This window comes from Bufo bufo, chromosome 6 (assembly GCF_905171765.1).
Source record: "Bufo bufo chromosome 6, aBufBuf1.1, whole genome shotgun sequence".
Taxonomy (NCBI): domain Eukaryota; kingdom Metazoa; phylum Chordata; class Amphibia; order Anura; family Bufonidae; genus Bufo; species Bufo bufo.
In genome coordinates, this window is record NC_053394.1 from 154,258,819 (window position 1) to 154,284,831 (window position 26,013).

The 26,013-nt window shown below is 44.7% G+C and overlaps 1 protein-coding gene across 2 annotated transcripts in view; it reads right to left on the minus strand.

The window, feature by feature from the left end:
• The window catches only part of PREX1 (phosphatidylinositol-3,4,5-trisphosphate dependent Rac exchange factor 1), a 151,499-nt gene that overhangs the window by 83,115 nt on the left and 42,371 nt on the right, over positions 1-26,013 (minus strand). For both annotated transcript variants that reach the window (XM_040437367.1, XM_040437365.1), the window contains exons 2-6: positions 15,677-15,748; positions 10,020-10,142; positions 2,962-3,066; positions 1,876-1,977; positions 755-916 (exon numbers count right to left, since the gene is read on the minus strand). In XM_040437367.1, the coding sequence (XP_040293301.1) occupies positions 755-916; positions 1,876-1,977; positions 2,962-3,066; positions 10,020-10,142; positions 15,677-15,748 (564 nt within the window). The remainder of the gene's footprint in view (positions 1-754; positions 917-1,875; positions 1,978-2,961; positions 3,067-10,019; positions 10,143-15,676; positions 15,749-26,013) is intronic.

A 26,013-nucleotide genomic window follows, 5' to 3' on the forward strand; every position in this document is an offset into this window, starting at 1 on the left:
TTGTCCTGTATACTGGGTGTAATTCTCAGTATCGTCAGTTATTCTGTATAGATGGACACTGCACAGTACCACTTCTCTTGTCCTGTATACTGGATGTAATTCTCAGTATCTTCAGTTATTCTGTGTATATGGCCACTGCACAGTACCACTTCTCTTATGTTATGTTGCTGGGAGTAATTATTTTCGTATTCTGCATATATGGATACTACACAGTACCACTTGTCTTGTGTCCTGTATGCTGGTGTAATTCTCAGTATCTGCTCTAATTCTGTATTGTATTCTGTTATATATGCTGGGTGTAATTCTCAGTTTTCGCTCCTATACAGTGTTCTGGGAACTACCCACTGGAGATGATAAAGTGCATAAATGGTGCTCGCAATCCAGACCCCGATCCAAAGGTCATAGAAATAAACTGAACAAGAGATCACAGCATTCCAACCACAATTCTGGAAAATCGTGGATTTATTCTCAAGTGTCCATAAACATGCAACTTTTCAGCTCCCACCTGGAGCTTTTTTTTCAAGCTGAAATACAAAGCTGAAATGTTGTATGCTTATGGACACTTGAGACAAAAACCAAGATTTTCCAGAATTGCAGTTGGAGTGCTATGATCTCTTCTTCAGTATATATATATATATATATATATATATATATATATATATATATATATATATATATATATAATTTCTTTTGCTCTGTATCTATGGGATAATGCACAGTACCATTCCTTCCACCTTATGTATCCATTACTGACCTCCCATCCTTCTATGTGTGACTGCAGTTGCTCCAGTGCCTCAAGCTTCTCCATCTGCCTCTTGGTTTCGTTGATGTTGGTGCACACAGTTTTCATGGCCTGTAGGGCACTGTGGACCGGTTGGTGGTCCGCGTGTTTTGCTGGAGTCCTCTTTGCCAACTCCTGTAATAAATATTACAAGTGATTTTGTTCTGCACAGTTCACTGCACTCATTTTTCAGAATAAATCTAGTGATGGGGATACTACAGAGCTTGTTCTACAAATTCTCACATTACAATCCACAAATTGAAGTTCATATTCCCCCACAACAATGAGCTGCAGCACTGCTGTCACAGCCACGGTGCAGTGAGTTGTGGGAGCCCAGAAAGTATAGAGGGGTACTTCCCAGTGACAAGCAGAACAGTTGTGACTGCAGCTCTGGAGGTCACTGGAGTAGTGACTTCCAGCATTTCCAGCTCCTGCTCAGCCACCTGTGTTTGTTTCCCCTTAGTTAATATTTGGCGCAGACCTCAGTGAATGTTCCCTGCGTGTAACAGATTGAAATATCAGCACTGATAAACACAGCTGTGCTGCCGCCGTGCTGCAGCAAAAACAGGAATTAGAAAAGCAGAATTTCTTCATGATGGAATTCGAAATCGACCTAATTTCCTGTGGTTTATTTATAAAGGCCGGAACGTTTCTGATCCATGAACTGAAGGATTACACAGAGTCACCAGTTAATGATACTACGAGGAGCCATAGTCCTCTAGGGGCGGCTGATTCCTAAAAATTCTTTGTTGCACATGCGTCAACAGCTGAGCTCTGGGAACTTATTATCTACAGGTTTACACACACTTAATAGTTCTGTCTCCAGCAGTGAATGGGCCTAAGTGCTAAACTGCGCCATGACAAACCCACATACAGTAAATCTATGGACCACAGAGGTTCCATGGGCCATCACATGGTCACTGATGGTCTGCTACATACCAGGGATCCTCCGGGGCCGGCACATTATTGTGAGCCCCACCCACCAACTCACTGCAGCCCAATCATGCTTAACTCCTTCCTGCACCTCGATTTAAAGACTAACTTTGTTTGCCTTGACATACAGTTTCATCGCTGGGTTGGGCTGAGAGCCCTACCTTGAGAAGCAGCGGATACTTGCAGATCCTCTGGATAGGGGTCAGCAGGTAGCCCTCCAGGGGAATGTCCGTAGTCTTGCGGCCGCCCAATAACATGCAGCTCTAATGGAGATAAAGTACCGTAATGACTATATTCTTCATCACATAACAAGCAGTGACTATAAATACGACACAGACATCACATACAGGGCCAGAAAACAGATTGTGCATAGAAATAATGGCTCGCCACTGCGCAGGGTAATACACAGAGCCATGTGTAAAAACCAGTATCGGCCACACTAGCCAATAAGTTCCTTTCTACAAAAGCTGAAATCTGATTGGTTGGGTGCTGTGAATGGCATTCGCTCCAGTTATTGCTGTATCGCTTCCTGTGTATAGTTATGTTAGCAAAAAGCAAAAGAAAAACAAAACTGTAAAAAATCACCCAGTCCCCTCAGCGATGAGGACTAGCACATGGATCTTATTTAGATTCATGTGATATCAGCGGCCATATAACAATGTAACGCATGGAGCAATATAATTTAATACCAGGATCAGTGCTGACTGCTGGGGTGATGTCACCGGTTATCTAAATCTGATAAATTATCAGCAGGGACTAAAAGGGAGGGGCCACTATTTAAAGGGGCGGCAACCCTCGAAGCATTGTTCAGTGCATCCCAGATAATAAGGAGATACCAGCAACTAGAATGACTCCTGACCATGGCGATCACCACGCACTGATATGACCCTGCACTTACCAGATGAGACCCGAGGACCGGGAACCAGTGAAGGTGGTTAAAGAGGGATCCTGATACAATAACCCCAAATGATTAATGGCTACCCACCCCATTTCACTAAATAATAATGATAGGAAGGGAAGGTGTTCAGAAGCTGAAGCTGACTGCAGAACACTGGAGTCATCCCTGTGGTCTCCACACCCAGCATGCAGAACCTGCCCTTCCATCATGTTATTAGGCTGGATCCTTATTCTCCTAATCCATGGGGCTACAGGAGCTCAATCTAGAGAAAATGGCAGACAAATGTTGCTGGGGACAACAAGAATGCACTGGCCAGACCCCGGATGTCCTGTGGACGTGTGGGACTCACCAGCAGAAAGGCACGGACAGTCGGGACTTTGTTTAGCTCCATCAGCAGCCTCAGGGCTTTCTCGTGGTTGCTGCAGTATTCCTCATATACACAGAAACGCTCCTTCTGAGAGGACAAACATAAAGGAAATATCAGTACCAATACAAATACACAACTTAATATCCAGGGGAACAGGTGACAGTGAACCTGTCGTCGTCCTCCCCCTTACAGTCTTGAAAAGATGGGTGATAACCTCTGGGGAGTTGGTGGCCATAGGGGTGAAGAGAACATGACACAGACAGAAGAGGACAATTTGGGGTTTATATCTCTTTATATTAAGGCGCTGTACACTCTGCCCAGTTCCTGCTATCAGCACAATAATACAATGTCCCTGTATTATAAATTATGAGTTGGGGTATAGGAATTACGAAGTGAAATCGATCTGGCCATGGGATCCAGTAAATTCGTCAGTCTCCCGATCAATACTCAAGGATTATTTTTCAAGAAGATGGCAGCTACACAGAGACTGCTCTGAGCGGCCCTGGGGCTAAGAGCATCACCCTGCAGTAATTAAAGGACCAGTCCAAGATTATATATAGTTTATTCATTGTATTCTAAGAAAGTTCAGCAACTTTCTGATAGGTCTCAGCTTGCGGTCAGTGAATGGGAAAATTAAAACTAAGACAGACCTAGGGCCTGGGCACAACGGTTACATCCATGTCCCAGGATGTGGAGACTTGATGATGGAAAGTGCCTGGGGTTGAGGATGCTGCTGGTGCTCCCCCTGTAATCAACCATTTTAGGTTTGTGCCATGATTCCACATGTCATTGTTCAGTCCTCTGCAGCGCCTCATAATGGCCATCATCTCAGGCTTCAGAGCCATACAGTATTTATACTCAAGATGAGGGTACAGCCCCTTACGCTGACCTAGGGGTGGCAGCACATATGGCAGCTGGGCCTGGACAAGACAACGTGTGGAAAGACACATCCAGGCGACGTCACCTCCTCACTGACAGGTTTCCTGCTCAGTCAAGCTCGGGGGTCAGGGGAATTCTGATGGTGCGGCCTCTTCATATCGGCGCCGCTGTCATTGTTTCCACAGGAAAGAGATGAAAGAGGGAAAATGAACCGGAAAGAGACTGAAGTGTATGTAATATATATTATACACATGCAGTGTGCTGGCTGCCCACTGCATAAGGGGTTAATGTATGCACCTTGTATCCCAAAGGCTGTGTGTGTAGGGGGTTAACTTGCCAGCCCAGTCCCCTAGTAACAGTAATTAGGAGGTGGTTCCTGCAACCACTACCTCGAGAGGGGTAAGTAGTTCAGTTGTGTGTAGCCTGAAAAGAGCAGCAAGAAGCAGAGTGATCTGCAGAAATAAAACGGTGTGCAGCCAACAGAGCCCCTGAGGGAAAGAACTGCTGGAGATAACAGAGCGTTAGGAGCCATTACAAAGGGAAAGTGCTAGAAATATATGTCAGAAAAGGTAACGCCTGAATTTTGGGCTATAGACTCCTGCATGGTGGTTAGGACAATATACTGCAGGGGCCTTTCCATGCTGAAAGTACAGACTGGCCACCTGCTGGAAGAGACTGCACCCTGCTAAGGCTACATGCAAACGAAAATCATCATTAAAAACAGATGAACTGTCCATTTTTAAAGGACATTTTTTTTTACTGATGCCTTTCTGAGAAACAAACTAAAAATAGCCGTATGGGGGCTGTCGGTCAGTGAAAACGGACTTGATAAAAAATGTTCTATTTTTTGGACATCCGTCATTCATTGGCCGTCAAAAAAACGAAAGTGTGTTAATAACCCCAAAGACTACCATTGTTCTTAAAACGGGTGTGTGACCACCATTAAAAAACATCACATCCGTTTTTCACTGTCGTCTGCATATAGACTTAAACGGGTTGTCCAGGTTCAGAGCTGAACCCGGACATCCCTCCATTTTCACCCCGGCAGCCCCCCTGACATGAGCATCGGAGCAGTTCATGCTCCGATGCTCTCCTTTGCCCTGTGCTAAATCGCGCAGGGCAAAGGCATTTTTTGGAGATCCGGTGACGTATCGGGGCTCTCCATGGGGCTGCCAGGAACCCCAGTGACGTCACCGGCATTGATGGGCGGGATTCAGCACTGCCCTAGCCAGTAAAACGGCTCTGAACCCGGACAACCCCTTTAAAGGGGAACCTGTCACCAGGATTTTGTTTATAGAGCTGAGGACATGGGTTGCTAGATGGCCACTAGCACATCCGCAATACCCAGTCCCCATAGCTCTGTGTGCTTTTATTGTGTCAAAAAAACGATTTGATGCATATGCAAATTAACCTGAGATGAGTCCTGTCCCTGACTCATCTCACGTACAGGACTCATCTTAGTTTAATTTGCATATGTATCAAATCGGTTTTTTTACACAATAAAAGCACACAGAGCTATGGGGACTGGGTATTGCGGATGTGCTAGCGGCCATCTAGCAACCCATGTCCTCAGCTCTATACACAAAATCCCGGTGACAGGTTCCCTTTAAGGTACTGTGGATATATAGATCTGAGGATATAACAGGAAACCCACAGAACTCCACAAGAATAATGTGTAAAAGAGAACTTTATTCACCAACGTCCACGCGACATTTCAGTCCCATCACAAGACCTTTCCCAAGATATTTCCTGTTATATTTACGGATCCTGTATCTAGATCCCATACGCTGGCAGTCTTTTTATTGATTTTTAAAAAGGAGTGCTGCCTGGTTCCTGCTGTAGATTTGAAGATAGAGAAAGTGCACCCCTTAGGCCAGAGAAAAAAGGTTGTACAAGCCAATTAGAGAGAAAGGACTCAGAGGAGACTATTAAGCTGCCTATCCTCCCATACAAAATTGCCTAAGGCCACCTGTAAAGACAGCGCTTGTGTCAGAGAGAGCCTGTGTGAAACATCTACCTAACTGCCTCAGTACAGTGAACTGTTTGCATCAACACCGTACCACCTTGCCTGGTACAGCCCTGGGACCTCTGCCCTGCACCTCATCTCCACCAAGGGCACCCCAACTAACACCAGGAAGGAGAACCCCAAAGCCAGGGAGTGCCCAGAAGGGAAGAAAAGGTACGCTCTTCCCATAACTGCACAGCCCAGGTGAGTTCATAAACAGCCAAGCGTACTTGCTTGGTTCTTTTAAAAACTCCCATAGAAGTGAACATAGGGCATTCCGCTCATGCGTGGTTGCACTCTCCTTCACTTCGGGTGCCCTGTTCCAGAGATAGGTGTGGTTCCCAGAGGTGGGACCCGTACCATTTTGACATTGGTGCCATTTTCTAGTGATATGCCACCAATGTGTTATAAGGGCCAACCCCAATAACTTGTATTAAAAGGATGGGAAGAGAACAATACGGAGAAGAAAAGGAAAAAGCTTGTGAACCAAAGCATATGAATGGCTTGATGCAGCACTATATGCACGAAACGCATCCCCTCCAAGAACACTATGGAGATTTTAATCTGACCTGAATAAAAGTTATGTTTTTATTTAAGGTGCTGGATCCACCTAAATTTGAAATTCAACCTGTTCATCACCCCAGATCCGGAGACTCATTCGTGCAGCCTTTTTTTGCTACTTATTGGGAGGTTTTGGACATTGTGGACTTTGGATGAGCTGTGCAAACAATGTTCTTTAAAATGGGCTCGCAATAGCCAGCGCTTTTTACACAGCGCGTACCTGCCAGCAGTGTCCATGATCGGGTACAAATTCGATCAAACATATAACCCCTCATAATAGTGACCGCTGCATCTGAGCAGTCATTTACCAGAAGCGGGCCGCTCTCGGTGACTGAACGCAAACCCACAATGAGGTCAAAAGGAGCAGTTTGGTTGCCATGGCAGCCAGGAGTCTTGTGACAGCTCCCATGCCTCCTATAATAAGGCTTGTGGCAACATAGCAATGGCAATTTTCTAACGATTGTATGTTCAAGTCCCGGTCAAAAATAGTAAAAGAAAAGAAAAAAAAAAAAAAGGTCTGATTTACTAAAATATATCAATGGCTGAAACAACTTTTTCTTTGGTGTTCAAAAAGTCATGCATATCCTAAAATGCTATAAATATAAACTACAAATTGCCCTGCAAAAAACAAAAAAGAGCCCCTACGTGGTTTCATAGATGGAACTAGAAGAAACGTATTGGTGTGAGAATATGGCAATGCAAAGGCATTTTTTTTAAGTAGTACGGAACAAAAAGTACAGTATATAAATTTGCCATCACCATAATCATATTGACCCACAGAATGAAAGGTAATGGCCCCGATTTATCAAAACTGGTGTAAAGGAAAACTGGCTCAGTTGCCCATAGCAACCAATCAGATTCCACCTTTCATGTATCATAGCTCCTTTAGAAAATGAAAAGTGGTTGCTATGGGCAACTAAGCCAGTTGTCCTTTACGCTCGTTTTGACAAATCAGGGCCAATGTATCATTTTTATCGCACAGAGAACACCATAAACGCGAAACCTTTAAAACTATGGCACAACTGCATTTTTTTTTTTCAAATTCCACCCCATTAATAAATTTTCCAGCTTCCTAATACAAACATATCAAAATAGAGACATATCAAAAGTTTGAAGAATGAGGGGAGGGAAGTGCATGCATATTGCACTCTCTCTTCTCGTTGTCGAGGACGGAATCGGGATGGGCCCACAGAGGGAGCGAAATAATGAGCCGGCTTCTCTCCCCTTATTTTATGGATTGGTAAGGGTCTCAGCGCTCAGACCCCCACCAATCTAAACCTTTGATATGTCTCTATGTCTCCCCTTTAAGCCCTGTAAGTTGTAAGGTGGGACCTCCGTGGATCAGTCTTATTTTATTGCACATCCCTCAGGTGTTCAATCGGATTAAGGTTTGAGGAATTTGAAACCAGATTGGCTTCTTCCCACAGTGAATCATGGTGCAATCTCTTCTCCATGTTAGAAACCTACACACGCATGCCACCAACATGCTATAAAATACATGTGAGTCATCAGACGTGGATGACTTCTTCCACTGTTCCATGGTCCAGTTTTGATGCTCATATCCCACTGCAGTTGCTTTAGGTGATACCCAGGGGTCAGCGTGGGCACTCTGTCTGGACTATGACTAGACAGCCCCATAACGCAAGAAGCTGTGATGCCTGGTGTGACACCTTTCTATCATAGCCAGCAATAACTTTTCAATTTGTGCTACCGTAGCTCTTTTGTAGAATCAGCCCAGATAGCAGTCGCTCTCCACGTACCCATGACCCTGCTGTTGGTTCTGTTGCTTGGACTTCCTTGCCCTCGTCAGAGTCACTCAGATCCTTACATTTGTCTGTTGCTCCTGTGTCCAAAGCATGAGGTTCAAGCACTGATTGTTCACTTGCTGCCTAATATGTCCTAGCATTTCACAGGCACCACTGGCACCAGATAATAAATGTATCTGTCAGTGCTTTTAATCCTCTGGATTATTGGTATTAGTCCAGTAGATGCTGTGTAGTTTATACAGCATCTCCACATTGTTCTTCTTAACCATTATTCCTCTGTTTTTCCATGTTGTGATGTCATCAAGCAGTTCCCCTTGGACTAGTTTCACACAAGTTAAAATCTTCCAGAAGGCTGTTCCTTTGCTGGAGTAGCCTGCTGGAAGATTTTAACGCTAGTGTGAAAATAGCCTTAGCCGGGTTTTTATCATATTTTGCTGTCTACAAGTAGGAACTTAAAGGGGTTTTCTGATGACCTATCCTCTGGATAGGTCATCAGTATCTGATCAGTGGGGGTCCAACTCTCAGGACCCAAGCCAATCAGCTGTTTTGAGAAGGCAGTGGTGGGCAGCCTTCTCTGTGCTCACCAAGCAGAGCACCGTACATTGTATGGTGGCTGTGCTTCATACTGCACTCAACCCCATTCATTTCTATGGGGCTGAGCTGCTCCTAGGCCACGTGACCGATGAACGTTACATCATATGGCCTAGGAAAAGCTGAAAGAAGGCCGCCGTGCTATTGTGATAGCAAGGTATCTTCTCAAACAGCTGATCAGCCAGGAACCAGGGTGTCGGGCCCCTACTGATCAGATACTGATGACCTATATTTGAGTCTTGGAAAATCCCTTTAACAGATCCCATTACAGTGGGAATTGAACACAGGACTCCAACCAGTGAGTCATACAGATTCACTCATGAAGTAGAGAAGAAATTGAGGGAGTGCTTTTACATCTCCTCTTCTCATCACTAGGACCACGGATTACACAGTCTTAGGTTCCATTGTCCTGCGCATGTCAGGTGGGTTTACATTTTGCAGATTATAATAGCTGATGATGTAGAATACGCTGTTCACCTGACATCAATAATCTTGCAGAGTTTTGGCAATTTTCAGAGCCAGGAAACGTAAAACAATCTGGACAGACGCAGATCTAGCGGAGAGAACACATGGTCCTGGACAGCTACTAGGAATCCACCTTTGACCCTCCCAACAGAGGAAACGCACAGGTAAACACGTGCACCACAACATTCGCTTCAAGTTTTTCATGCACCACAAATCTAGCCCAACTCCCTGCAGTCCTAAGTCACGCCTCAAAGTCCTTGTGTTTGGTGGGGGAGGCTGTGCAGTGCCCCACTGCTAAAGGGGTTAAAGCGTTGTTTTGTGCATTTCGTGTGTGTGCTGCATAAGGCGTTAATAGGCCGTTAATTACTAGGCGGGGTTGTTCTACCCTCCCCATAGAGAGGAGTAAGTCAGTGCAGAGTGAGACAGAGAAATGTGAGGAATCAAGCAGAGAACAGCCTCTGAAGGAATAAAAGAAAAGTGTGATATTGTGGAGCAGGCCAGTTTTGAGAGGAGGTGCGTACAGATGAAAGACTGTGGAGATAATTTGAGGAACTTTTCGACTGTGCAGCAAACTTGTTCAGGAGATGTAAGGCTTTGGGAGTGTGGACATACTTTAGAGGCAGACTGTGTATCTGCTAAAGACTACATCCCGCAGTAGGAACTTGAGAACTTGTGCCGCTAAGGTCCTGATATCAGTCTCTGACTTTCCCAGCGCTGAGGGGTTCATATGTCTCAAATGTCGCCAGAGGAGCAGCAAGGTGCTTCATACTCACAAACTGCAGGAATAGGTTTCCCAGCTCATGCTGCGGATGAGGCTCCGGGTGGAGACGACTCTCCAGCGCTGCCAGGAAGTTGCAGTGAACCTGCAGGATGTCCTCCATGTTGGAGAATAAAATCTGGAGAAAAAAAAGAAATAATCACACGAGAAGAGGAGCCGCCATATACAAATTCTTATAAGGGACATTTTATAGGAGGCAGTTTAATTATATGATACAGGGGACATTCTACAAGAGGTGTAATCCTATAGGGGACATTTCCATAAGAGGCGGTGTAATTACACAGGGGTCAGTCTATAACAGACCATCTAACGAACATATTATATAGTGGCCAGTCTATAGGAAGCCATGCAATTATAACCTATAGGAGACCAGGCAATTGTTTTAATATAAGGGGCAGTCCATAGGAGGTTCAGTAATTATATTATATAGTGTACACTGTTTAGGTAATTATATTAGATACGGTACATTCTATTGGAGGTCGACCACGCGTGTTACACCAAATAACCGAATTAATAACCATTCCCCCTTCATTTCAGCATTTGGCAGAGGACATTATAGGCATTGAGTTACATTATATGAGGCCATACCGTTCTTTAGCATGAAAGCTGTAAATTAGGGGGGGGGGGGCTGTTAATTATAAACTGCTTATTAATAAGTGGCAATTCTGCCTGATTAAGTCGTTCACGCAGGGATTCTGTATACGGGGACTCCCACATCATTGAATCCCAGCAAAGTTTCTAACCTAGAGACGTGAGAGATGACACCAAGAGCTTACATTCTAAACTCTGTTATTATATGGGTAGTTACCTAGCCAACATATTCAGAAACCTTAAAGGGGTCACCAAGCCAGTGACTGTCACTGAAATCAGTTCCGCTTCTTCACGGCATCCCACCATTGCAGGGTCACATGGGGACTAATTAGGATCAGGCTCGGCACATATCAGCACATGCTCAAGACTTCTAACCTCAGAGCTGGGGCAGAGGAAGGGCTGCTGACAGTGGAGCCTTTGATGCCTCTCATGTGGTTTCAACTCGCCTTCCCCATAAAAGCTCCGCCCTGAATGGGGCTTCAGTAAGATGGAGACAGCTGGGAGACTCCTCTGAAGGCACAAAGCTCAGCTGCTGCTCATAAAGGCTGCACGGTGTGAGGCTGCGCATCCCCCATTCACAGCACAGCACACAGGGCTATCTGTTCACGCACAGAATGTGAAATGTGCTTCAGAGGAGAGCAAACTCAATGGGGAAAGAAACTGGAGCTCTATAACCGCCGGGACTCCATTTTAATACTATTAGTTATTTGTTGCTGTCACCTGAGAGTACTAACCACAGGAGCTTACACTCTAGAAGTATAAGGGAGAGAACGGAGGTGGGGGATGTAGGAGTTGTGTATAGGATTAGACAGCGGAGGCGGCAAGGAAGTGAAATTTATGCTAGGTGACGTCCTTCTCTGATGGATGGTTTGGGTGCGAGGGATGTCCAGGAGATGAGAGGAAGGATCATAAATGACTGTACAGACCTGAGATGGACTCATAATGAGAGATGAGGAGGATGAAGATAAATAGGAAGACTGATTAAGGCCTCATGCACACAACCGTTGTGTGTTTTGCGGTCCGCAAACTGCAGACCCGCAAAACACGGATGGCGTCCGTGTGCATTCCGCAATTTTGCGGAACGGCACAGACAGCCTTTAATATAACTGCCTATTCTTGTCCGCAAAGCGCGGACAAGAATAGGACAGGTTATATATTTTTTTGCAGACCACGGAACGGAGCAACGGATGCGGACAGCACACGGAGTGCTGTCCACATCTTTTGCGGCCCCATTGAAGTGAATGGGTCTGCATCCGAGCCGCAGTTTTGCGGACCAAAACAACGGCCGAGTGCATGAGGCCTAAGGTACAGAAGATGAGGCTGAAGATTCTGAGGACGAGGATGAAGATTATTAGAAGAATGAAGACAATGAGGTGGAGACTGATAAGGATAATAATCTGGCAGAGAGCAGTCTAGTTCCAGATAGTGTTTGAGCTTCATACTTGCAGTGCTGGTTATGGCTGGTGTGAGGGATTAGCTCGCTTTCGGGGCTTACCCTCACAGATATCTTTACCAGACACCAAGTTTAAGGTCCAAACACTGTGCTTTATTGCGGAACATCCGCTTAACCCCTTCAACCCCGGGCCTGTTTTCACCTTTCTGCCCAGGCCATTTTTTGCAAATCTGACATGTGTCACTTTATGTGGTGATAACTCTAAAACGCTTTTACTTATACAGGCCATTCTGAGATTGTTTTCTCGTCACATATTGTACTTCATGACAGTGGTAAAAATAAGTTTAAAAAAAAAAAACATTTTTATTCATAAAAAAATACCAAATTTACCAAAAAATTTTAAACATTTGCAAATTTCCAAATCTCAATTTCTATACTTTTATAATAGATAGTAATACCTTCAAAAATAGTAATTACTTTACATTCCCCATATGTCTACTTCATGTTTGGATCATTTCGAAAATGACATTTTATTTTTTGGGGACGTTAGAAGGCTTAGAAGTATGGAAGCAAATCCTGAGATTTTTTGGAAAATTTCCAAAACCCACTTTTTAAGGACCAGTCCAGGTTTGAAGTCACTTTGTGAGACTTACATAATAGAAACCACCCAAAAATTACCCCATTTTAGAAACTACACCCCTCAAGGTATACAAAACAGATTTTACAAACTTTGTTAACCCTTTAGGTGTTCCACAAGAATTGATGGAAAATGGAGATGAAATTTCAGAATTTCACTTTTTTGGCAGATTTTACATTTTGATCAATTTTTTCCAGTAGCAAAGCAAGGGTTAACAGCCAAATAAAACTCTATATTTATTACACCGATTCTGCGGTTTACAGAAACACCCCACATGTGATCGTAAACTGCTGTACGGGCACACGGCAGGGCGCAGAAGGAAAGGAACGCCATATGGTTTTTGGAAGGCAAATTTAGCTGAACTGGTTTTTAGATGCCATGTCCCATTTGAAGCCCCCCTGATGCAACCCCTAGAGTAGAAACTCAAAAAAAGTGACCACATTTTGTAAACTACAGGATAAGGTGCCAGTTTTATGGTTACTATTTTGGGGTACATATGATTTTTTTATTGCTCTATATTAAGTTTTTTGTGAGGCAGGGTAACAAAAAAAATGGATGCTTTGGCACCGTTTTTTACAGCGTTTACCTGAGGGATTAGGTCATGTGACTTTTTATAGAGCAGATCGTTACGCACGTGGCAATACCTAATATGTCTACTTTTTCTTATTTATTTATTTATTTAAGTTTTACACAATAATAGCATTTTTGAAACCGAAATAATGATATTTTAGTGTCTAATAGTCTGAGAGCCATAGCTTTTTTATTTTTTGACCGATTCTCTCAGGTAATGTGACAAAAAAAGAGCTTCTTTTTTTTTTACACTTTTTTTTATTTTATTTTTACGGTGTTCATCTGAGTGGTTAGGTCATGTGATATTTTTATAGAGCTGGTTGTTACGGATGTGGCGATACCCTATATGTATATATATTTTTTTATGTATTTGACTTTAGCACAATAATAGCAGTTTTGAAGCAAAAAATAATCATATTTTAGTGTCTCCATAGTCTGAGAGCCATAGTTTTTTGTTTTTTTTTGACCGATTCTCTTAGGAAGGGTCCCAATTTTTGCGGGATGAGGCGATAAGCTTTATTGATACCATTTTGGGGGGCATATGCCTTTTTGAACGCTTGGTGTTGGACTTTTTGTGATGTAAGGTGACAAAAATTGCTTTTTTTTTTTACACTGTTTTTTATGGTGTTTATCGGACAGAGTGGATCATGTGATATATTTATAGAGCCGGTTATTACGGACGCGGCGATACCTAATATGTGTGGGTTTTGTTTGTTTTTTCAGTTTTTTTATTATAAAATAAGGGGAAAGGGGCGGTTTTTTAACTTTATTAATTTTATTACTTTATTAATTTTATTTTAAAAAAATTATTTTACTTTTTTTTACTTTACTTTAATTATGACATTTGCTTTTGGGGGTCTGATCCCCTCTGCAATGCATTACAATTCATCTGTATTGTAATGCATTGCCTGTTAGTGTATGACACTGAGTCATACACTAACAGGTTGCCTAGGAGACCCAGCCTGAGGCTGGATCTCCTCGGCTCCCGTAGAAGGCAGTTCCCGATGCCGTGCAAGGCATTGGGCAGCCTCTGCACGGCATCGGGCTGCCTTGTGTCGCATCGGGTCCCCGCCACAGCAGCGCGGGGACTTGATGCTCTCCCAAACCCGACACAAACCTCTTCTATGTCGTGGTCAGCGCGGACCGCAGCATAGAAGGGGTTAAACCGCCGGCATTGGCTTTTACAGCGATGCCGGCGGATACAGCAGGGGCCCAGCTACCACGGACTGTGCGACCCGCTCCGGTGCCCGCGCGATTACTATGACGTACTATTACGTCAAATTGCGGGAACTCAGTGGTTCCCATGACGTAACAGTACGTCAAAGGTCGGGAAGGGGTTAAACATAATCAATTATACAAAATAAACACCTCGCCCGTCTGGGCTCTACCTAAATAGAATAATATCCCTGACTCGCCTACATAACACAGTTCACACTTGGAATCAGATGCGGCTTTCTCAGCCAGTCGCTCAGCAGCCTCCAGGCTGCAGCAAAACATTATGTGTGGGGAACTAGGGCCCAAAAGTCCGCCGTGCAACCCTCTCACTGCAGGCGTTGCGTGGTCCCCTAAACTCCAGGCTATTCAAAGCCTTGTGGCCCCTCAGTCCTCCTGACAGAGCCTCTGCTTCACAAAACACTCTCCCCCTCCTGATACACTGAGGGTTGTTTATAAGCCCTTGAGTACCTGCAGCTGGTTTCACCTGTGGTGGAATAGGGGTGTGGACCGTACTATCCACCACTTCTATGCCTCTAACCTGCATGAGACCTGTCACGGTCTCACACTGGGCACAAGGAAACGTTCTCACATACATGAGAGTATATGCCTATCCTGTCATCATCAGCAGTACTGACCATGGGGAAAAGTAGTACTGGAAATGATATCCTGCTCTTAAGACCTCCCCTATGGCCCTGATATTCTGGGTCACATTACTACCACAGCCGTATGATTTATGGAGATAATTTAGTATTATGATGCAATTATCAACCTGGCTCTGACAGTGGATTTCCACCATTTGTGCAGTTCTCACATAGGGTTCTGCTCAGCGTTGTGTCCAATCCTGACACCATTCCTTCCACCCTGTCATGGGTGATTGTGGAGTATGTGGAATAAAGTCAGTGTAACACACAAGCTATCAGGAGCAGCACAGAATTCCATCTGCCCAGAGACCATTCTCAGAAGCAGACGGTGTTTTCCTTCCTCAGACATTTCCCGGGAGGTGGAGGAAGAGTACTGAATCCGGTAGTCTCCTATGGGATTTCCTGCTTCTGTGCTATGGCTCTGGTCCGTCAGCTCTGCATTTCTGGTTATGGCCCCCAGATCCCTGGACTACTGTCCCAACACAATGACAGAATATCTCACAGGGATTCCTGGTTCTGCTTTTGCTCCCTTACATATGACGGGACAATATCCTTCTCCTGACCAGTCACATGCTCTTACCTGTGAACCCCTTTCAGCATCTTACCTTGACATTTTCCTCAGAGATGCAGCTCTCCGTTTTCTCACTGATATTCTGTCGGATGCGCTGCAGAAATGCCTGAAAAGAAGAACAAATAATCAGTGTGAGTAGCTGGTCAGAGGTTTCCACCATTCTACATCATGCAGAGGGTGTAGAAAGCCGTGAAGAGGGGCCTGACATACGGCTGCCCCATCTCATATAACCTTAGCAGAAAATAAGTGGCTCCTTTACCCACAGTAATAAATATTAATCAGACCAGTATGAGGAGGAAATCTGCTTCATCCACAAGAGAACCGGCAGATCTACTAGGCCCCTGACTACATAGGGCATATCCATTAGAGAACCTGTAGAGCTGATGAGCCCCTGGAGCACACAAAGCAGATCCACAAGAGAACCTGTATATCTGCTGAGACCCCAGACAACTCCAAGCAGATCCATAAGAGAACCTGCAGATCTGCAGAGCCCCAAGACTACACCAAGAAGATCCATGACAGAACCTAAAGACCTGTCAAGATCGTGGACCATACAGAGTAGATCCAAGAGTCAATATGCAGATCTGCTGTGCCAGTGTACACCACCTCTTTCCTATTTAGTTCTACTGGGGCAAGTTGTGGTGGGACAAATGTGGTAGTGTAGGCCTCAGTTGCGAAGTGTCTGGTTTTAAGTAGCAGCTCAGATCAACCTTTGCCATATTACCATATTTTTCACCCTATAAGACGCACCTGCCCATAAGACGCACCTAGATTTTTGAGGAGGAAAATAGGAAATAAAAATATTTAGAACCAAAAGGTGTGCTTTTGGTGGGTTTTGAACTAACGGTGGGTGGATTACACTATTATGGGGGGCATCTGTGGATGACTAACTGTTATGGGGGGCATCTGTGGATGACTTATGGGGGGGCATCTGTGGATGGCACTGTTATGGGGGGCATCTGTGGATGACTGTTATGGGGGGGCATCTGTGGATGACTAACTGTTATGGGGGGCATCTGTGGATGACTAACTTATGGGGGGCATCTGTGGATGGCACTGTTATGGGGGGCATCTGTGGATGGCACTGTTATGGGGGGCATATGTGGATGGCACTGTTATGGGGGGCATCTGTGGATGGCACTGTTATGGGGGGCATCTGTGGATGGCACTGTTATGGGGGGCGGCAGTGTCAAACGTGCCTACCACTCTAATGATATTTGCAGTTTCTCTCTTTGGAAGGGGGGGGGGGGGAGTGCGTCTTAGGCTACATGCACACGATCGTATGTGTTTTGCAGTCCGTAACTTACGGATCCGCAAATTTTAAAAAAACGGATGACATCTGTATGCCATGCGTTTTTTTCTTTTTTGCAGATCCATTGTAACAATGCCTAAAACGGACAAGAATAGGACATGTTCTATTTTTTTTGCGGAGCTATGGAACGGACATACTGATGCGGATACCACACTGTGTGACTGAATGGTTCTGCATCCTATTCACAAAAAAAAAAAACCGGAACGGACACGGAAACAAACAACGTTCGTGTGCATGTAGCCTTATGGGGCGAAAAATACGGATACTAGTCTGACTGGAGGCTGGATTATGATGCAAGTCTTCCCCTACACAAAATATGCGGCACTATCAATAACGAGACCATCAGTAACGGATAAATATTTGAACTCTAATTTGATTGGCTGCAAGTCTACGTCCGTTTCTCCACCTTTCCATTCACATTAGATAAAGAAATGTCTAATGAACATACTGCAATGACCTGGGAACAAGCACTGTGAACGGTAATCACTGGCTGAAGCAACAAAGCTGATCAAACCATGCAGATGCAGCTCATGAAATAACCTGCGTCCTGCATTGAGAAGCCCAACACGCCACCCGTCAGTCAAACAGATATGACGCACATACAACAATTACATCTCCCACCTGAGGAGGAAATCTCTTAACATTTCTATGTCTGTTCCCACAATCCCACACATCCCACCCACTGCAGCGCACTGGCATTAATCACGGCACAATATATGAAATTTTCACATCTCTCCATACCTGGATTACTACATAGAAAAGCAGCTTTAAAAATGGACCTGTCCTCTGCATACACCACAAGCTGCACACGTGAATGTGAGGAACAAAGAATATGCATGTGTTAGGCTACTTTCACACTACCGTTCAGAGCGGATCCATCTGGGGTGTGCCCAGACGGATCCGCTCATATAATGCAGACTTTGGATCCGTTTAGAACGGATCCATCTGCATCATATTGTAGAAAAAATCTAAAAGTAGCTTCAGACGGATCCGTCCAGACTTTACATTGAAAGTCAATGGGGGACGGATCAGTTTGAAAATTGAGCCATATAGTGTCAAATTCAAACGGCTCCGTCCCCATTGACTTACATTGTAAGTCTGGACGGATCCGTTTGCCTCCGCACGGCCAGGCGGACACCCGAACGCTGCAAGCAGCGTTCAGGTGTCCGCTTGCTGAGCGGAGGCTGAACGCTGCCAGACTGATGCATTCTGAGCGGATCCACGTCCACTCAGAATGCATTAGGGCTGGACGGATGCGTTCGGGGCCGCTTGTGAGCCCCTTCAAACGGAGCTCACAAGCGGACACCCGAACGCTAGTGTGAAAGTAGCCTTAGCTGGATCGATAGAGGACAGTGGGGAAGGTACAACGATGGACGATCGGGATTCATTGATCTATAGACAGGAAAACCCCTGAGTCCTGATTAAAAGAAACTTAGGTGTGTGTGTCGACGGGATTGTAACCTATAAAGGGGTGGAGCATAGAGTAACATGGCGTCATGAATGCCCGCTGCTATCAGGGGACAGTCGCTGAACCAGAAATGTGGACCTCAGAAGGATATGATCAGTCTGTTACCATGTTTTAAACAAAAAATGATGCCCACCAGGAGAGAAATGATAGAAAGATCTCTCCAACTACCACAATAATTAGTACTTCAGAGAACAAGGGGTAGTGCAGTCTAAGACTTAACGTTTAATAGATACTATGATAAAAAGATACGAACATTACATATAGTGCCGAGTGGGTACACACCACAAACAAAATTTTAAAAAAAATATCGTCATGGGGGACCGTAGATACGTGGTCACACCCACACGAGCAAGTAACACGTTTCTCCAAATCCGGTAAATATTCCACACAATAAAAGGAACAGTCTTACCAGTAGATGGGGATCATCTGGATGTCATGATGTGGTTCCAGAGATCAATCTTACTTGCGGGCAGGGGCCAGATGAGACTCACCATCCCTAGAAAGCCCTGTCAAGCCTAGAATGCCCTCTGGCCCAACCCAGGGCGAACCATCCAGAACCTGGCCCTACGATATTAGAGACCCTGGCCCTACGATATTAGAGACCCTGGACGTCCCTGCCTAAGGGTACTAGTTGTGTGTGGACCCCTTAAGGCAGGAATAATCCCTACGCGTTTCGTCTGTAGTTAAACTAAGCCCCAGACTCAGAGCTAGAAGAGGCGGAGGGGGGTGTTAGACCACCTATGGCTGGTGTGAACCAAGCGGACCCCCCACTCTCTCTTAATGAGGTATCAGGAAGAAGGTATCATATACATAAAGCTGAAGTGGACCTAACAGTACAGAAATGGAGATCTGACAGGGTGCACTAAGGCATATGGCTATTAGGAAACTGCCTCCAGTCGATAGTTCAGAAGGTCCGGTGGTCCAAGCATCAGCAGGAAGACGGTGTGTGGCCCGTCCTCGACACATGTAGTGCGGGCTGGCGTGTCTCGCCGCCCAGTGTTTAAATGCACGCAGCGGGAATCCTGGTGACGTCATCCACACGTCACTGACAGCCGGGGAGGACGCATGTAGGGGCACGGCCTTGGTGATGCGCTGAGAGCGCCGTATCACTAGCCGCTCATCAGCGCAACGCTCCATGCTGGGATGGTTACTCCAAACGGAGTGTCACCATCCATTAGGGAAGGAAGGGGACATTTAGGGGCTGGCTTATTACTGGGTAGCGGCGAATACTGGTAATAGGGAGGCTATTCAAATGAAGTGTACATCGGAGGAAAAGGGGAGAAAACACCAGAAACAAACAGATACGCGGGATGAAACATAAAATATGAATGCAATAGTTAGGAACATCTCATTCACGAGGTTAAAGTGGTCAAGCAGACTAGATGGGATATTGATGTACTACCCCAGGGATATAATATATGAGAAAACGATGTGATCACCTAATCAGACAATTCGGAGTGTATTAAATACATTGGACAAAATCAGTGACTATGGCTCTCAAATGAAACAGCCAAAGTTCAGTTGCTCATTAAGTCCATTGGGGCACAGGGTGTTCAATTTATGGATCCACCAGGTCTCCCTCTGAAGGATCCATCTGTCCCAGTCACCTCCCCTGGGGGACCTGGTGATCACTTCAATTCCTTTGAACTTGAGTGCGTTCGTACGACTCTGGTGGCATCCCTTTTGTTGCGGACGTCATTGAGATGTTCCCCGATGCAAAGGCGAAACTCTCTCTTTGTTTTGCCGACGTATTGTACGCCGCATTCACAAGTGATCAGGTAGACAACTCCCGTGGTGTGACAGTTAATGAAGCCATTTATGTAGTGGCTATATCCGTTATCACGGTTGATAAAGGATTTGCCGGTTTGCACATAGTCACAGAAGCTACAGTTGCCACATCTGTAGCACCCCTTCACCGGGCCGCCAAGCCAAGTTTTAGGGCCTGGCACTCTGGTGAAGTGGCTATGCACCAAGCGATCCCTCAAGTTCTTCCCCCTCCTATAGGTAATGGATGTGTAGGAATTGAGGGCATCCCCTAGGTCAGGATCCATTAAGAGTGTCTCCCAATGTTTAGAGATAGTACTGCGGACTTCGGCGGCGGCAGTGTCAAACGTGCCTACCACTCTAATGATGTTTGCAGTTTCTCTCTTAGGGCGGTTGGATGCATGCAGCAGATCAGTGCGTTCCTGATCCCGCGTCCTCTGGAATGCGGTGCGCAAGACCCTGTCAGGATATCCACGTTCCTGGAATCTCCTATGTAAGTCGCCTGCCTGGTTGATGAATTCCCTCTCCTCTGAGCAATTCCGTCTAAGGCGTAGATATTGCCCTGTGGGAATGCCCCGTTTAAGTGGTCCTGAATGGTTACTTTCCCATCTCAATAGGGAATTAGTTGACGTTGGCTTACGATAAATACAGGTCTCGATTTGTCCTGATGTACTTTTCTGGATAAAGATGTCTAAAAATGTTAAGTGATCCTTCTCAATTACTGAGGTAAACCTCAGACTTATCATATTCTTGTTGAGATCTACCACAAATTGCTTAAATTCTCGCTCAGTCCCGATCCAGATGACAAAAATGTCATCAATGAAGCGTGACCATAGCACCACATTGGCGAGACCTGTCAGAGGGGGATCCCCAAACACAATGGTTCCCACCAGCCCAGGAGCAGATTTGCATACGACGGCGCACAAACTGCCCATCGCGGTGCCCCTGAGCTGGTGGAAGTACCGGCCATCAAAAAGAAAACAATTCCTAGTCAATACAAACTGTAAAAGTTCAATGATAAAATCGTTATGACTCAGAAATTGTTGGCCCCTTGCTCTCAGAGGAAGTGTCTTACTGCCGAGATACCCGCCTCATGGGGTATCGACGATATATATTTTTTGTTGTGTGTAAATTTTGTTTGTGACACGTTTGTGGTGTGTACACACTCTGCACTATATGTAATGTTTGTATCTTTTTATCAAAGTATCTATTAAACGTTAAGTCTTACACTGCACTACCCCTTGTTACCATGTTCTCCCCCATTGTCTTATGAAGAAAAAGTACATAAAAATGCAAAGTTTGAACAATCTCTAAGAAGAAAAGACCTATAAACCACCTGATGGTTTAATTGTAAAAACTAAGTTATATAGTTCCAGCTATGCCAATGGCAGATTGTCAATGGTTTCCAGATAAAAAAAGGAAATACATAATAAGAATAGAATGAGAATAGATCCATCAACAGCAATGTGACTTTTTTCTGCAGACCGCTTTCACCAGAGGGGACCTCATACGTCTGCAAAGTAATAGGGTCATGTTGTACAGTGTAATCCTGGGTTCTGCCACTGGAAAAGACACAGGCATAGCTGGGGCATGAATGACTGGAAAGAAGCAGGAAGGGGGGTCTTGTTGAACGGAGGATCACTAATCATATAGCAAGAACCAAACCAGCACAGGGGCTGTGCACAAAAGAAGGCTCACAGCAGATGTGCAGCCCTACAGCTGTGGGAAGATTTATGGTGTGGGGAACAGCTGGGCCAGATTCCGACAATGGCTGCATTAAGGACTTATGAGGAGGACAAAAACAGCCAAGGAATGAAGGACACTTGTCAGGGACCCTGAAGAAAACAACAACTTTCCTCCCTAGATTTTGGAATGACAGTGGTACTCTCACTGGAAGAGAGCTCCAATTACATTGAAGACCTTTACTATTTCCAAACCAATGCCCCATGCATGGAGCAATTGCTCCCCATCACTGGATCCAGAACTGAAGATTTATGGTCTGTCTGGCCGATGTCACCCATACACCTATAGATAAAGAACAATTCTAGTAAGGGTTCTAGATTTGATACAAAATGCTCTGTAATAATATGAAAACGAGACAGGAAATCTTCAGAAAACTGGTCTCCGATTTTAATTTAGAGGAAATTACAACAAATTAAAAATTCTAGGAGTTAACAGAATGTCTTCTCCACCTGCAGACAGCACATTAAAAATCTGTTAGGGTACTTTCACACTAGCGTTTTTCTTTTGCGGTATTGAGTTTCGTCCTAGGGGTTCTATACCGGAAAAAAACTGATCAATTTTATCCTAATGCATTCTGAATGGAGAGCATTCCATTCAGTATACAATCAGGATGCATCAGTTCAGTCCCTCTTACGTTTTTTGGCCGGAGCAAATATAGCAGCATGCTGCAGTTTTCTCTCCGGCCAAAAATCCTGAACACTTGGCATTATTTTCCATTGAAAACCCAAGGGTTCTGGAAAAAGAGATCTGGTTTTGCAGTCTGCGCATGCGCAGACCTTTAAAAATGTGAAAAAAAGATAAATACCGGATCCGTTTTTCCGGATGACAACCGGAAAGACAGATCCGGTATTGCAATGCATTTGTCAGACAGATCCACATCAGGATCCGTCTGACAAATGCATCCGTTTGTGTCCGGATTGCCGGATCCAGCAAGCAGTTCCGGCGAAGGAACTCTCTCAGACATGAGTCTGACTGATGCAGATAAAGTGGAAAGGCCCAGCATTCCAAACAAGAACAAGAGAAAAATAATTACTCAGGAGAGGAAAGTACTTGCCTAAAAGCCCACTATTGTCACCACATCAATCACAGGAAAGTGAGAGTCTATATATTCTGTATATATTGTATACAGAGGGTAGCCTGACCAGGGTTTATACAAATATACAATATACAAAGGATGGACATTTGTGTAAACATACAACAAACCACCATAACATAAAACCATCTGTACATTGTAGGTACCACCAAATCAGCTCTCAGTCGTTGAGGCATCAACTCCACAAAACCTCTGAGGTTCCTTTTATATTTGGCACGTAAGCAGTAGATATTAAAAGCTTTGTACACCTTTGGGGGCAATTGTTTTATTATTGCATTGTACTCATTTTGAGCTAAAAAATAATTTTTTCAATTGGTCTTTATTAAAAATTTGGAACCATTGTCTTTGTGCAGACTTGAGATTATCTAGTAGCAGGATCTGAATTTTCATAATTGTCACAGCTAGACAAATAGGTAACCCTTTGTGACAGCATAGCTCAATATTTTTTATTAAAGACCAATTGAAAAAGATTTTGATCCCAAAATGAATAAAATGCAATAATAAAACAATTGCCCCTTAAGGTGTACATAGACAATACTTTTTTTTCGCACAGGTGCTTTTATGCCATCTCACAAGTACCAAGGGAGTAGAGGGGCCAGGGACATCAGCACCGACAAATTTACTAAAATGTATGCTTGGAAACAGGTATATACATAAACGTTGGCAAAAAACTATTCCAGTCAGGAACTGGAGTAGTTTTTACACCAGGCACAGGAACTGCCAAAAGTGCACCTAATTTATGATGAAGCACACACCTTGTCATAAGAGTTACTTCCTCAGCAACGCAGAGGGGAATCAAAGGCTGGCATAAAACGCTGGTCTTTGTAAATGACCCCCAAGGTTCCCAGAGCATCACACAAAATAAAAATATTTAAAGGGAACCTGTCACTGGGATTTGTGTATAGAGCTGAGGACATGGGTTGCTAGATGGCCGCTAGCACATCCGCAATACCCAGTCCCCATAGCTCTGTGTGCTTTAAAGAGGACCTTTCACCAGAATAAAGTATCTAAACTGACTATACAGACGTGTAGAGCGGCGCCCAGGGATCCCCCTGCACTTACTGTTATACGTGGGCGCCGCTCCGTTCTCCGGTTATAGCCTCCGGTATGTTCATAGTTAGGCTCCACCCAGGGGAACCTGCCGGCGTCTCTTTCTCCTATGCTGTAGCGCTGGCCAATCGCAGCGCTCAGCTCATAGCCTAGCTATCAGCTGAGCGCTGCGATTGGCCAGCGCTACAGCATTTGAGAAGGAGACCGCGGCAGGTTCCCCTGGGTGGAGCCTAACTATGAACATACCGGAGGCTATAACTGGAGAACGGAGCGGCGCCCGGGTATAACAGTAAGTGCAGGGGGATTTGAACATGGGACCAACACAGATGCCTTCAGCTGCCAAGGGCACATGTAACAGGTCAACCAGATTCATAGGTACAAACCTGCTGACAGATGCCCTTAAATGTTAGGAGACCTGACAGGGAGTTTGACATGGAGGGTTTCGTGCGCAGTACACCTGTTCACACCCTGGGAATCTATTTGATCCTTTAATGGGGATGCTCAGGTATCTGTCATTGGAGGAGATGTGTTAGTTCTGGGCTTTTCTTCTTGTCAACCTGCAGACAGTAAGGTTACAATTGACTTTACTGTTCTTATTGTTTCTCTCTTGTTCTTTCTTATTCCACACCCCTTTTTATTTTTTTTATTCCTCCTCTCCGCCCTTGCCCTATTTTAGTTTATTTAAAAAGCCGACTATGGTGAGCAGCAGGATGACTTCTTTTTGGCTGTTTCTTAACTGTGAGGAGTTGGATTGCCTATATTGTGACTGCATAAGGAAACTGTATTGTGACCTTTGCTTCTGATTTCTATACAATGCCATGTCTGCAATTCCTTTGTCAACTTTGAATTAAAAAAAATGAAATATAAAAGTCAAGTAGGGACTTTGCAAATTTTTTAGGTCATTGGCACAAAAATTTTACAACTTTTTTTTTTTTTGAGCAATGCGCCTTCCTGCCTCACCTAAAGATTTGGAGTGAAAATTTGGCCAGAATTTCAGAGATCACCTTGGTGACACATTTATGGAATGTCACTTTTTAAAAAGTCACAACTCCACGCCAGCCATCACCCAGGCATACTTTAACTGAAAAAAAGCTGCTTGCACTATGTTTATCATTACTGTGCATCATGTTTATAAATTTGGCGCAGGAGCGCAAAGCAACTCAAATCTAAAAACTGACCTCAAATACACCTACAAATTCCCACTGTAGTACACAGAGGACAGCCTGACTAGGATCTATGCAGTATACAGAAGACAACCTGACAAACTTACTGCCTACTGAAGTCAGTCTAGAGGCCGGCCTAAACACGGTCTATACAGCAGATATGTATATAGAGACCGGTCTCTATACACTATATACGGGTTGGTGTGAGAAACAGATTAAGCAGAGTGTGGAGGGGATCTACGAGGTTGGGACAGTGACACCCCTAAAACTGCCATGCTGTCTGTTATACTTTAGAGACCTTGGGACCCACTACACCATTTTGTGTTATAAAAATGCAAGACCCCGTTCTGCGATTTTTTTATATGCCCAGGCAGCAAAATTTAGGCGCACGCAACATTTTTACGCCTTCCTCGCCACTGGGGAGTGGTGAGAGGATGGCAGGGGCCGGGGCCATTTCCAGGCATAAATGACAACTGAAATCTACTCAAGTCAGGAGCTGGAGTAGATTTCATTTTAAGTGCCCGGACCACTGGAAAATGTGCCTAATCAATGATTAGAGCAGAGAGTACTGGCTTAACTGGGTGAGAGGCCTGTGTCAGAGTCAGGGGGGATCTAACTCTCCTTAGGGAGAGAGCACCTTAATCAGTGTGAGGAGACTTCTAGGCCATACATGCTCCTCTGGAATTCTGGGAGGGAAGGGATGCAAATTAGCTCTTAAAGAGGACCTTTCTCTAGATTAAAAAATCTAAACTAAGTATACAGACATGGAGAGCGGCGC